Raw genomic sequence first — 14,469 nt, 5'->3', positions numbered from 1 at the left:
CCCGTGAAGAAGCAGGCAGTGGCGCCGCGTGGTAGAATGGCTAATTAGAAAAAATATTTTAATGGTGTGCCGCTGCTCGTTAGCCATCGACGGGGGAGGTGTGCGGGGGGGTCATGCCTGCCCTCCCGCCCCTCGCGGCGGGGTGCTGCTGAAGCCGTGTGCGGGCGCCTGTGACGCTGAGGGGACGCTGCCTTGGCGGTGAACACGAGGCTTCGTCCTCCCGCAGCGGGGACAAGCTCGTCTGCCAGCATTATTCCGGACCTCCACGCTGCAAGAGAAAAGAAAGGGGACAGGCTAAGCGCACACCGCCACGCCCAGGGGAGATGCAAGCTTTTTCCTCACATAGCCCAACCAACGAGATCTCTGCTCTAAGCTTCTTATTTAGACTTTGATTTCTAACCCATAAAAGAATGGGCACGAGATAAAGCACCATTATTTATCTATCAGCAACAGCCCAATTTGCAGTTGAGGCACATTAAAAAAGAAAAACTCCTGCAGCCCATACCTACGGCTGCAGTTCTCCCCGTCTGAAGAAACCTGGCCCTTACTTGCTTTACAAAAGGTCTGAGAGACACAGCAGTGCTGAATAGAAGTTTGAGGGTTATTTCCACTGCTCAAATTCCAAAGTGCAAAGGAAAAAAAAAAAGGCCCAGGTCAGCAATTATGACCTTTGTGAGAAATTCAAGAAGCGCTTGGACAAGGTGCTACGAGATATGATTTAGTAGCTTAGTGATAGGACGGTTGGACTAGATGATCTTGTAGGTCCTTTCCAACCTTGTGTTTCTATGATTCTATGAAATCAGAAATGCAAAAATGTGCCAACACAATTATTTTACAATGTATCTCACCATTAAAAAAATATGCTGGAGGTGAAGAAGTGTATAACTGTGGAAAATAATTCACAAGCTCCTAATTATAATGCCCTACCCATATGCTTGCAGAACAATATATATGTGGTCACACTTTACGTGTCCTTATCATTTAACAATGCTATGTAAGTGTCTTTTCATTTCCAACTTTCACCTCTCTCTACAATTCTTCAATTCTATGCATTCTTCCCTTTTAAGTAACAATGTTTACAGTTCAAAATTGTTATGGAGGGACGTCTCTCTTACCTTTCCCATATAATACTGTAACTGCAGATATTTCAGGAAATATTTACATTGAACTTAATAAGATGTTCCCAAAAGTTGAAATACAAAAGTTAACTTACTATTAAATAACTCATAAAAACTAGTTTGAAAAACATTTTGGACTTCTGTCATCTGGCAATAGCTTCCGCCGGCCCATCTGTAGACTCCAGTTGTCGCATCCAACACATTGAAATTACACATTAAGCAGCTGTTACAGAACAGGTAGCGACTCTGGCTGATGTAGGCTGTACCTATCACTAGCTCTCCATGTGTGCTCCAAGTCTGTATCTCCCCGTGACAGCACGAGCTGCTGATTAGTAAAAGCTGGGTACCCCGTGTACCAAGGATTTGTAGTTTGGGTACTGTGCTTTGAAGCTGTGAGAGCTCTGAGTACACACTTACCAAGAACTGCAATGTACTACCGTAGTTCTACAGGTCCGTCAAAGTTTCAAATTAAGATAAATGCTGTGTAAACAGAGAACACACCATCACTGAAACTTACTTGAATATATTCAATCTCTTCATCTGACATAAGTTTCCTTCTGTATTTCTGAGGGAAGGTTCTCGCTAATTCCGAAGTGTCTGGTGTACCTTGTACCCTACTAACAGGTGAAATACTTTGAAAGGCTGGTGCTCTGCCTCCGACAGACTCCTGTGCTTTTGAAGCATGGGGCGATGGCACACTTGCTTGTAGAGATTCCTGTACTGAAACCCAGATTGCAAAACCGTTTACAGAAATACAACAAGACTGTAAAACAAATTAGATGAGCAACCAGTAAAAGTTACTAGTTATTGACAATTAAAATTCTTCCTTATAACAAACATTAAAAGAATTAAGACACTCTGCTTTTCGCAACTTGTTCTAATTGCTGTTTAATATATCAAGAGCACAGTATCAAGGGCACATTTATCTGAAATTAAAAGAATACATATTCGAATGGCAGAAATGTTCATGTGGAAACAGATCTCCACGTGATATATCCTAAGAAAGGCTTTCCTTCGCTGGGAAGCTTTCCTTGAAGCATGAAGTACCATCAATGTGTGTGTGGGGAGGGTTACGCAGAAAGATATCTAAGATAAGTAACTGAGGTCCACTGAGATGATGCTTTCTGTTTTCTGCAACTGTAAAGACAGACTGGTGAAAAAGAGAGAGAGGCTTACAGAAGGATGAAGCTCATGATGCACAATGTTGAACCCATTTTTAACATTGTGCCGAATGAACACCACTATTGGGCATCAGCAGTCAAACTGTTATGAAATGCAGATCAAGTACTGCATGAAATACTCCAGAGAAGAGGGCTCGAGGAATTCATGTTAGGGAAGCTGCCTTCAGTTTGAGGATAGGAAAAGAGACGACAGAAAGGCAGTGCTATCAACGTCAGCCTGCTGGACCTTAGGTCTGTCCCTCCATGGTGGATCTGACAATGGAAATGCACAGTTACCACGGCAGGGAGGACTGCGTCTCATTGCAGTATGTTTCCTTCTGAAGCACTTAGGCCTGGCTAAAAAACCTGGTAAAGCAGACTGCTCCTGAAGGAAGTCCTTCCCGGTGTCCCTGGAAAATGAGCAAGATAAACACAACTTCAAGCAGCTGGGACAGGCGGACTAAGATTTTGTAAAATACGCAGCGTCAAGACTGAGCAGACCTGGATGTGTTAAAATGCCATGGTATTGCCTGCCCCTCTCCCCGCTGCCTCCACCAAGATCAGTAGTGACAAAGGAGAGGAGCCATGGTGAGTCTGAGTTGATTGGCAGGGCAGGGATGTCAAACAGCTGCAGCAAAGTCATCAAACCACTGTTGGTAAAAAAAACACCATGGAGGGGCACACTCAGGAGTTCTCGGTCAGAAGACTGAAAGCTGCAAATTGACCAGGTGCTTTGGCAAGGCAGGTCCTGAACAGGGCAAGGAGGGAGAGAGCTTATTGAAAAGAACATAATCTGAACACGCCATGAAGATGAAATTCTAAAATTTAAAATCAGGAGGCAAAAGAGGCAGAAGACGAAAACAGAAGAAAGCTGTTTCTGACAACTCGGAGCTGATAAATAATTCTGGCCAGTAATGCCTATAAAATATTTTTGTTTCAAGAAATAAAGCTCCTCATGAGAAATACCTTCTCCAAGTTTCTCACAAAAACATTTAGAGATTTACCCGAGAGCTTCCTCTACCGCACAATTTTGATTCTGACACGTAGCTGGAACTGAAGCAGTGGCCAATTAAAAACACCGGAAATTGGGACTCAGAAGCACTAGACCTAACACTGCAATTGCTCTAGCGCAGATACAGCCTCTCCTATAGTTTTCCCTGCCCTGTTTGACAACGTGTTGCAATAGTAATACCATAAAAGAATTTGGCTGGCCTTTCCAGCGCCCATGGCTCTAAAAGTGTATCCTTGATCTGCAGAGCTCCGCATGGCCATGCGCGAGCAGCAGCCTGGTGCGGTGAGTGAAGGCAGTCACTGCCACAACCTTCAAGCAGAGAGAGGCCGGCTGCAATTTGCTGTCGAGGTAGCAGAACACGGTTCTGGTAGAAAGGTCTAGCGGACTCGAACGCTACCGTGACAAAGTTCTTCTGGCGCAGAGATAAAAAAGAACAGAATGCGTTTTTTAAGAATGCAATTCACTGGCATGAGAGATGGTGCAGCCGGCTGAGCTGGGTACAGCATAGAGGTCTGGCAAAGTTATCCCCAAATACGGCTCCTGAGGACTTCACGGATACATCAGAAGTGGCGCTCATGTACGCGGTAGATACTTTGAAATGTCAGTGGATAAATGAAACAGCTAAATCTCTGGCAAATATACGGTGCAGTTACTGGTGTGTTAAGGTGCTTCCAACCTTCCAACCGTTCTTTACCGAATAGTCACCCTTCAGACGGTGTTACAGGATTAAGTGTGTAAAGTTTGAAGGTGGCAGTCTCTGAAATTTAAAATCTGTATGTTTTTAGCCACCATAAACATTTGACTAGCAGGAAAAAAATAAAAAGAAGAATCTTCAGATGTCTAAATTAACTATCTGCTTCAAGGAGATATGCCTGGCGTTGAGAAATTTTGACACCAGTACTAGAAAAAAAGACATCAGAGGTAACAAACTAAAAAAAGAATGAGAACAGCCATGGTTTCTAAACAAATGAGGACAATGTAGCTGCGCTTTGCAAGGCACCTGCTGTTTTAGTCTCAAACGCTTTATTGCCTCATGTGAAAAGCAACACACAGGTTATGTACGTTTGATGTGTAAACGTACCAACAGCAAGGATCCTGTAAGCATCAGCGAAGCTATAGGTGTAAAAATCGATGTCAAAGACGGCCACGGAGGCACGGCTTTGCCCACGCTGCGCCAGGCGCTCCCTAAGCACCGACACCGCTGCCGCGGAGCCCCCGCGGGCACGGGGCCGCGGCTCGGGGGCAGACACTTACTTTTAGGCCTGGGACCGCTGCTCCTGTCCGGGAACTTAATGAGGGGCGTGTGCGGCTTCACCACCTGCGGGGCGACACGGCAGCGCCGCCCGTCAGCAGCGGCCCCGCGCACCCCCCGCGGACCCCCGGGGCCCGGCCCGAGCCGCCGGAGCCCGGCCCCACCCCCGGGCGCCCCCTCCCCGCGCCAAGGACACGGCCCCCGGGCGGCGCCCCGAGCCCCGGCCGCCCCCGAGCCCCGCCGGCCCCGAGCTGGGGGGGGTCTGAGGGGGTCCCGCCCCGCGCCCCGGCCCCGCCGCCCCCACCGCTTCCCCCCCCCGGGGCCGCCGCCGCTACCTGCACGGCGCGGGCGGCCGCCGCCATCTTGCTGCCCATGGTCACCCCCTGCCCGCGGCTGGGCGGGGCTTCGCGCAAAGGGGGCGTGGTCTCCACGAAGGGGGCGGGGCCAGGGGCGCGCCGGCGGGAGAAGCCCGGCCCCCGGGTGCTGGCAGCGCGCCCCCAGCTCCTCGTGCGAGACAAAGCAGCCCCGTTCTTCGTTTTATTTCTCGGTCAGCATAGCAGTGTATTAAAAACGCGATTGTTGGCGTCTAAAGGCTGCGGGAGCTTCCTGCTAGGTGCAGCGCGGGCAGCTCGCTCCTCTTCCTGCACCCGCCGTGCTGCGTGGCTCACCACCCCATAGCACAGCCGCACAGTTAAAAGCATAAACGTTTCTAGGCATAAAATTCTACAATAACTAAACAACAACAACAAAAAAGCCGCCAGACAAACACTTTCCTAATCAAGTTTTACACTTTGAGCTTTCTACTGGGACACTGCAGGGTCCGGTGGTGTGGGCAGGAACACAGAAACAGGAGGAAGGTGGAGCAGAAAAGCAGTGGCAGTGCCCTGGTGTAATGCCTTCTAGGTAAAAGCTTGTCATGTGTAGGTTATATAAATTGATAGTCTTTCTTGTCTTATTGCTGAATTTCAGGAGGAAACGAGTTCTTGACTTCAAACAGCTATAAAGTAGCCCTTCACAGGCTTCTCAGCTCCATTACTTGTTGCAATGACTGTTCTTTACCAGGAATTAAAAATTCACCTCAGTGAGTTGCATAGCCATATTCTGAGTCTAGAGAGAACTTCCAGAAGGCCAAAATTTCAAATTCATAAAACTGAGCTTCTATGATGCATTGAATATTGATTATATATTGATTATGTACACTTTAAATATGAAAGGTCATCTTTCTGACTCAGAGACGTTTTTTTCAAGCTGTAGAACAATAGCCTTCAAAGATGGATCTTCTGCCCAGTTAACCTGGCTTCCAATGATGATGCTCTACAAGACAGAAAGACTAGTGGTTAAAAAACAAAAGCTCTTAAAAAGGATCAAAATTTCTGTTGGTCTTGTTTAAAGTTTGGAAGCCCTTGAAATTCCCAGCAGTGTTTGAAATGGACAGGACTTGGGAAGAGAGGAGAAAATGATTGTTTGTAACATTCTCACTCTGCCATTCTAGATTGAAAATGGGAATTTTTAATTTAACCAAAAAAGAATTGTTTTACTTATTCTTCAGAAGACCTCAGGAGTACAAAAACAGAATTCTGGGAATCTAAAACCCACTAAAATGTTTAATTTCCTATTCTCGATTTGAGATGAAACCATATTATATTTCAAACTAGTAGCAGAAATTGCATGCAACAGAAAAAACATGTGGCTCTTCTTCTGTTCTTGGTACTCCACTGGTCATGCAAATTCACAGAATGGTTATACCAATTTTTCTACCTTTTTTTTTTTTGATATTTCTATCAAATATATTCTTCCCCAGTCTTTTTTTTTTTTTTTAAATAAACTATGTGTGTTCTTCACTGGTATTTCACAGGTCAGGACAAGCCACACTGCAAGAGGCAGAGCAGGGGGTGGCAGCAGAGGGCACATGACCTCTAGTGGCACCCCTCTGAGCACAGGATGCTGCAGGAGGCCCACCTCCCACCCTAATCCCACCAGTATCATCAGATTAAGGCCTATTTATTTGTCCTAGGGAACTGGTTTGGGGGGATGTAGGAGTGACCACCAGTGTAAGGAATTATAGCCACTGCCATGATAGACACATTTTTGGAAAATGCATTACCTTTGTACCTTTAAGGGACCAAAGAAATAAAGACAGATCAATAGCATGTTTCTTAACTCTGGAAATAATAACTCCAGACAAATTTTATAGTTTTAGTCCTGAAAATAATAAAGATTTCCTTTCATACTGCAGTTTTTCCATTACTGCTGTTACTTAAAGAGTTTAGAAAACATGACCTTGTTTGAAGTCACATTCATTACACAGTATATTATTCTGCTTGTAATGCAGAACTGCCAATCTGCTTATGAAAGCTATGAAATTACCTGGAATACATTTTGAATTACTGTAGTCATCGCTCTTTCAGTTCGTAGGTTTTTACGTATTTTCTCCAGCATTTCATTCACTTCCTTACTCCCTAGTTCCTTTATTTTTTGCATCATGAGATGAATTTTCTGTAGTTTGTCTTCTTCAGCCTGTCTTAGAACTGTTCCATTATTAGTAAAACAAAGCATTAAGAAGTAGTTCAGTGAGCAGAAGACCTAAACAGATATTTTTTTTTCTTACAGACATCTAAGGCATTTCTATTGCAATAGCTCAAACTTCTCTGTCCCTCCACTTCCTCCAACAGACCTCACAACATACCTTTTACACAAGACACAAGTACTGCAGTACCTGGTATCAGTACACACCAACTGGTTCCTTGGCTGCTAACAAAACCGAAAGTCCTCTGAATAAGGTCTGCATTTCCTTCAGACATAGACCCTAATTTAAATACCTGTCCCATGCCCCATCTTTAGTTGTCACGGCATTTATAGTTGGAGATGTTTAAAATCATATTGGATTGAAAACAAATTCAAAAGTCATAGAAGGGATACATGGACAACATCAGTGAGTATTGCCAGGTTTTGGATGATACCAGGCTAAAAGTGAGACTGAAAGACACCGTGAAGGGAGATTTCATACATGGTCAGAATGCTGCTGTTCCTGATACAGCATTCCTTAACTGAAGGAGGGAGTTAGGGTGCTCATTTTTTTACTGTGAAAAGACATACTTCATTGTGTCTATTACTCTCAACATACATACCAATTTCTACGCATGAAACAATCAGTTGAATTAATAATTGTTAGAACTGCTGTCAAACCTCGTTGTATGACATTAAGAACAAACTTTTAGTGCTATTCAAAAAAATTATTTACCTTACTAAGTTCTGAAATGTGATTTCAAATGTAAATTTGACCCCCTGTAATAAGCGTTCTGAATACCAAGTTACATATCACTACACAAGCTCTTTGTAAGTAAGTACCCTCTTGTTCAACAAACATTTCACAAAAGTGCAGTTTGAGAAAAAAAAATCCTTTCAGTTTTGCAGAACTGATTTAAATTACTAAATGAAGTGTAAGTTGCTGGGAAGCTTATAATAAATAACGAAAGACCATCGCTCTTCTTGTTTTTTAGCAGATATGGAACCAGAGATACAAGAATACGACTGATATGTTCTATCAGTCTCATCATCATGTAGACACCACACCGGCTCATTTTTATAGCACCTAGTAAAACTGTTTTCATAAGTTCTATAACTGCATTAAGAATTTTGTAGTCACTTAATAATGCTACAAGAAGCACTTTAAAATATGAACAGTATATTCAAATATGCACTTACTGAGTCTTTTCCTTCTAATGGCATTCACTTTGTCTTCAATGTCACGTGTTTCCTGAAAGAAAAACATATTTCGTAGACTCTCATTTCCAATAAGTGCTGATGATGTTAATTCAGTCCACAAAAGCAGCTAAGGGCAGTTCTTGCAGACTTGCTTGCATACTCACTTGAAGCATCAAATTCAGTAATTTTAACACGGCTAGCAACTATGCCCTTTGAGCCACATACTTACTTTCAAATGACTTGTGCATTCCTGTTACTTTCAATTACCTTTACAGCAAGTGTGCACAACTGCAGCAAAAGGTACAAATGGCACTTACTTTTTGAAATTCAATTATTGCCCGGCTGAGCTCTACTGTGTTCAGTAGAGTATCCACAATCAGTCTAAGGAAGGAAGAGAAGTTGCATTTAGACCATTAATATGTGTTGACAGCATGAACACTTTAATCCAAGTTATTTAGATTAAACAAGAAATGCTCATTTATCTTAACAGGAAAATAGAAAAATACACATCTAGCATACTTCTAGTTGTAGGCACCACATAGGCTCCTTGTTTCGCTCTCAGTTTTGCTAAAACATCAGTTAAGTTTAATTTTTCAAATCATAGAGATAGTGGTTAGAGCTCCTGAATTCTGGGCTGTAATAGGGACATCATGGAAACACATTGCTTTCAGCTATATTTTCAAAAGAAATGCAATTTCTCATACAACACTTCATATGCATATATCAATTAACAGCGGGCAAGAAATTAAAGCTGATTTTAAGCACATGTGAAATCTTCGGTTCTGTTTGACAGGCATTAAGCTTCTACATAATTATTTAATGATGGCAGCAAAGCAGAGGCAAGGCTCCATTACCAGCTTGCAGTATGCGCTCAGCTATTATAAATGCTGGGAATTCATATTCCTTAGAAACAAAAAACTGTTAACTACAAACAACTCTTACTGGTGCATCAAAAACTAGGAAAGCCACTTAAGCCCAGACAAAGCCAAATACAGTCTTCACAAAGTGACTTAATACTGTCTAAACCAGGAAGAGAAGCTGCCCGAGTCCACTGCTCACAAAACATCCCCATATTCAATCAACTCTCAAATGTCAACATGAATCTAAGGACATGATCCAAAGAGGGCAAGAACTCACATAACATTCAATAAATGTTCTTGCGGCTTCATTTAAATATGGAAACACCAGTGCTGGTGGTGGGGAGTCCAGTGCATTTCACAAGCACAGCCAAAATAACAGAGCCAATGATCAAACCACATTGGTGCTTCTGGAGTTGAGCTGGTTTCTGTGAAACAAGCTTAAGCATCTCTGTAATCAAAGGCTAGTTAATTTAGAGTCCAAAGGTAAATCCACCGTGCACATAGCAGTTTTGATCATGCTGTCTCTAGCCAGAAACTGGTGGACTATATCTCTTCCAGCCAAATCTAGACAAGAAGTTTGCTTTACAAAAGTTACCATGAAGCAAAATAGAAATGTGCCGCATCAAAGGATGGTCCTTTCTTTTCTGGCCATCCTTTCCCCCAAAACACCTTACCTTGCCTCACCATCATTTTCAGCCATTTTCTTTCGCAGGGCATCCGCAAACTGCATCCTGCATGGTATAAGAAAGACAAATAACTGATGAGAATTGATAAGAAACTGAGAACTGACTGCTGATATATACTGGAAGAGAGATTTACTAATTTCACTTATACCCACTTAACATTGGAAATACATATTTAAAAAAAAAAAAAGACGACAACAACAACAACACTTAACTTTTTAACTATTTAACTTTTAAATATAACACTTCTTAAATACTGGGGCTTAATTCTCAGGACAAGAAAGGTGTTATCAAAGACCATTTGTAAGAGTGACAATGCATTTCTATCTTGACAAACATACCTCAGATGCCATCAGTCCCAGTCTGCTGAAGAGAAGCTGGACAAAGGTGGGAATTCAAACAAACAGTCGTCTGTCTAGTTTAGGAGATACACAACAACTACCAACCTCAACCTCTTCACAGGAATTTGTAAAGTACCACCAACTACTTTTACTAATGTACACTGTGTGCCTTTTCTTAATTTTGCAGAACCTCTGAGGCTCACCCATGCTTCAGTTTGTGTTTTGTTGTTATTCTCTATGGTATATCCCTCTTCATTCCTATTGAAGCAATTGTATTAAATCTCTCGTGTTTGCAACACGTGCTGTATCACTCCGAAATCCTATTTTAATCATAATTATGCATTTCTGCATGCATGTGCACACATGTAAACAAACAGAAAACCTCCAAGTATAAAGAAAAATCTACCTTTGCACGAATAATGTCTTGTTCTTGAAGGAGGTTTTTATTTTCTCCAGTTCGTTTTCCAAATTTTGCATGGATCTGAAACAAAGCACGAAAGGAAGAAAAACTGTAAAAGCAACCTCGCATTTTTGACTCGTTCTCTGCATGTCTGAAGGAAGAACTTTTCCTCCAAACTACAAGTCATTCAGTCGTATTCTCTCTTCATTTCCTTTGTTTTCACACAGAATCACACACAGATTCCTCTAAGTTGGAAGAGACCTCCAAGATCACTGAGTCCAACCTCTGACCTAACACCAACAAGTCCTCCACTAAACCATATCACTGAGCTCTACATCTAAATGTCTTTTAAAGACCTCCAGGGATGGTGCCTGAACCACTTCCCTGAGCAGCCCATTCCAATGCCTCACAACCCTCTCAGTAAAGAAGTTCTTTGTAATATCCAACCTAAAACACCCCTGGCACAACTTCAGCCCATTCCCCCTTGTCCTGTCACCAGGCACGTGGGAGAACAGACCAACCCCCACCTCACTACAGCCTCCTTTAATGGACCTGTAGAAGCGATAAGGTCACCCCTGAGCCTCCTCTTCTCCAGGCTGAACAAGCCCAGCTCCTTCAGCCGCTCCTTGTAGGACTTGTTCTCCAGGCCCCTCACCAGCTTCGTTGCCCTTCTCTGGACTTGCTCAAGCACCTCGATGTCCTTCTTGCAGCGAGGGGCCCAAAACTGAACACAGTACTCGAGGTGCGGCCTCACCAGAGCTGAATACAGGGGGACAATCACTTCCCTACTGGCCACGCTGTTTCTTCTACAAGCCAGGATGCTGTTGGCCTTCTTGGCCACCTGAGCACACTGCTGGCTCATATTCAGCCGACTATCAACCAATACTTCCAGCTCCTTCTCCACCAGGCAGCTTTCCATCTCCCAGCCTGTAGCTCTGCTTGGGGTTGTTGTGCCTCAGATGCAGGAGCCGGCACTTGGCCTTGTTGAACTTCATGCAGTTGGCCTCAGCCCATCAGTCCAACCTACCCAGATGCAGAGCTTATGCAGAGCCTTCCTACCCTTGAGCAGACCGATACACGCACCTAACTTTGTGTCATCTGCTTTTCACCACATTCTTGCATAGTACTGATTGTTAAACCAGAGTATCTACTAAAAAGGAGTAACCAGAAGAGAGCTTCCAAGCTCAGCCCTTCATTTTACAATACATACAGAAGCTCAAAGTTAACAAATTACGTACTCCGTAGTAGCCTTTTCTTCCACGTCATGGTCAGGGCACCCTCCTTGACCTGCAAAGCAAGAACACACTAGAACAGCACAAGAGGAAGACTTTAAACACGATTTACAGAACGTAAAGGCCAAAGCCGCTTAATGCATCTTTTATTCTGCCTCCACACCTCACCAGCTCTTCCAGCCTCAGTGAGACTACGCGGGGGGGTAGGAGGGCTGTGTAGGTGCTTGGCTGAGGGACTAAAGCACAGCACCAGGTGGGGGTGTCGGGGGGTGTCAGAGGGATCAGAGGGGTCTCAGGGGGTTATCTAGGGGGTGTCAGGGGCTTGAAGAGGAGGCGCTGCGTTACTCACAGGCTTGGGCTGCGGTCTGGCACTCCATCAGCTGCTGCTTCAGCTGCTCCCGCAGGCTGCAAGGGAGCCGAGCGAAGCCGTCAGCGCGCCGTCCCCGTCCCCATTCCCCGTCCCCGAGCCCCCCGCCGCCCCGCACGGCACGCACCGGATCAGGAAGGGGATGTTCACCGTCACCTCGGGCTCGGGCTCGGGCCCGGGCCCGGGCTCGGCGTTGGGCTCGGGCCCGGGCCCGGGCTCGGCGTTGGGCTCGGGCCCGGGCCCGGGCTCGGGCTCGGCTCCGCCGGGCTCCGCCATGGCGCCGCCTTCGAACTGCCCGCGCGGGCCTCGCCCGCCCGCCCCGCAGCACCGCCCCCGTGCGCAAGATGGCGGCCGGGCGGGGCTCTGAGGGGAGGTAGGGGCAGGGCCAAACTCGAGGCGTGAGGCAGGGTGGCAGGGAAGATAAAACCGTGTTTGTTAAAAGCACGAAGCACGCGACTAAAAACTAAGGGTTTATATAGACACAGCTCTGACTTTTTTTTTTTTTTTTTGAATTTTCACGGGGTTATAGGAATGCAACCACGGGTTTGGCTCAGTCTTCTATGATAGACACAAGGGGGTTTACCCACACAAAGACACAAAGTTTACCCACAGTATTTCATTATTCCAGCCCATCTGAGGCTTGGGGGGGAAGGGGAGGGTCAGGCTAAGCCAATTCTAGCAGCCAGACCCAGGTTTTCCCATTTTGGTCAGTTTGTGCCATATCACACCACCTTGGGGCAGATTTTCAGCTGCAGTAAGCAGGGCTGATCCAAGCCCGATGGCTCAGGTCACAGCCAACACAGCCCCAGAGCACCATGCGCTGACATTTAGCCAAGCTCACTCCACCATTCCCAACAAGCTCTTGCCACATGCCCCATAGAGCCCTGGCTCATTAGAATTAGGTTCTTTGCCAAGTGTGGCATGACTGGGATGAGCTCACTGTCACTGTAGGACATGTGGTACTGCAGAGTTGTTGTTTGAAGGGGAAGGAAGTTATTAGACAAGCCTACTAGAAAATGTTGGGCTTGAACATTTGGCCTCCTTGGTAATGGGAGAGAGCTAACAGTCACCACCCTACTTCTGTCCCCCAAGCGATGCAAAAGGCCTGCATGCACTTGTCCTGGGGTGGCCTTTTAAACTTGTGCATCCAAGCCCGTGCTTGCAGGTACAGCGTGACTTACCGACTGGCTTCCACTGGGAAGTTTCAGAGCCAAGCAGGAAGCAGCAGCTGCCATCCTGGATGGAAGGACACCGATAATGGCATAATCCAGAACAGATAGCTCCAGCATGTACTTGGACAGAAGTGTTGTTCCACGCTCACCTGCATTGTTCAGTTGCCTTTTAGTCAAACCAGAATACTTTCTTAAAAATTTTTCAAGCTGTAGGCTTGAAATTCAAATGGCTTAATCACAGAGCAGTTCTGAGTTGTATTAGGCTGCTCATATGCTTTTAATAGCAGTCTAGTGACCACCTGAAGTATCAAGCATTTCAACTTTGGTTAACTAGACTCAAGTGACTAAAAGCGGGCAAACAGCTGCAATACTGTCTGGGCTCATATGGAAGTTTTGAGCCATTATAACAAGCTTCCACAGTTAAGTATTACAACTTCCAGGTACTGCTTAAAGAACACTTGTTTTCAGCTTTACCTCTGCAATCTTCAAAGCTCTTCTTAAGAAGGGTATAGAGAGAGGACAACCCAGATGAAAGTCCAGGGCTTGCAGAACTGTCACCTCGATTTTGTGAATTTGGAATGTTATATACATGTCTTCAGCTTTATTGTATCCTACATTGTGTCTTATATATGAAGTTTAACAAAGGCAAGTGCCAGGACCTGCACCTGGGACAGGGCAACCCTGGCTATACGTACAGACTGGGCGATGAGATGCTGGAGAGCAGCCCCGCAGAGAGGGATCTGAGGGTTGTGGTTGACAGCAAGCTGAATATGAGCCAGCAGTGTGCCCTGGCAGCCAGGAGGGCCAACCTTACCTTGGAGTGCATCAAGCACGGCATCGCTAGTCGGTGCGATTGGACTGTGCACTTAGTCATATGGTCTAAACTTTTGGGCAGACCTGTGCGGTGCCAAGAGTTGGACTTGATCCTTATGGGTCCTTTCCAACTTGGGATATTCTGTGATTCTATGATCGTACATTATATCATACCTTATATATCAGATTATTATATCTAGTCACAACTCTAGCATTTTCAGTTGAGGAATCACTTGTAAGTGCATCCTGAAAATCCACAGGCGAAAATGAGTGCCATCCCCAAGCTTCCTCTATGATGACAGGCAGATTCCCTGCGTCAGCAGGTTGTCCCTGTAGCTGGAACTACTATTAGTA

The 14,469-nt window shown here is 45.0% G+C and overlaps 1 protein-coding gene across 1 annotated transcript; it reads right to left on the bottom strand.

Annotated features, from left to right (window-relative positions):
- Positions 1-32: 32 nt before the first annotated feature.
- Positions 33-12,534, bottom strand: CENPH (centromere protein H). The gene is made up of 13 exons (XM_068667817.1): positions 12,388-12,534; positions 12,258-12,339; positions 12,113-12,168; positions 11,770-11,818; positions 10,538-10,612; positions 9,782-9,838; positions 8,565-8,628; positions 8,248-8,299; positions 6,910-7,070; positions 4,878-5,856; positions 4,545-4,608; positions 1,536-1,598; positions 33-268 (listed from the first exon to the last, which is right to left on the bottom strand). Exons 1-10 carry the CDS (start codon positions 12,404-12,406, stop codon positions 5,758-5,760), a joined length of 714 nt encoding a protein of 237 aa, XP_068523918.1. The 5' UTR covers positions 12,407-12,534; the 3' UTR covers positions 33-268; positions 1,536-1,598; positions 4,545-4,608; positions 4,878-5,757.
- Between the last annotated feature and the right edge of the window lie 1,935 nt (positions 12,535-14,469).

The sequence above is a fragment of the Anas acuta genome, chromosome Z (assembly GCF_963932015.1).
Source record: "Anas acuta chromosome Z, bAnaAcu1.1, whole genome shotgun sequence".
NCBI lineage: Eukaryota > Metazoa > Chordata > Aves > Anseriformes > Anatidae > Anas > Anas acuta.
Note: the sequence above shows the minus strand (reverse complement) of the source record. Positions and strands in the feature narration are given on the sequence as shown.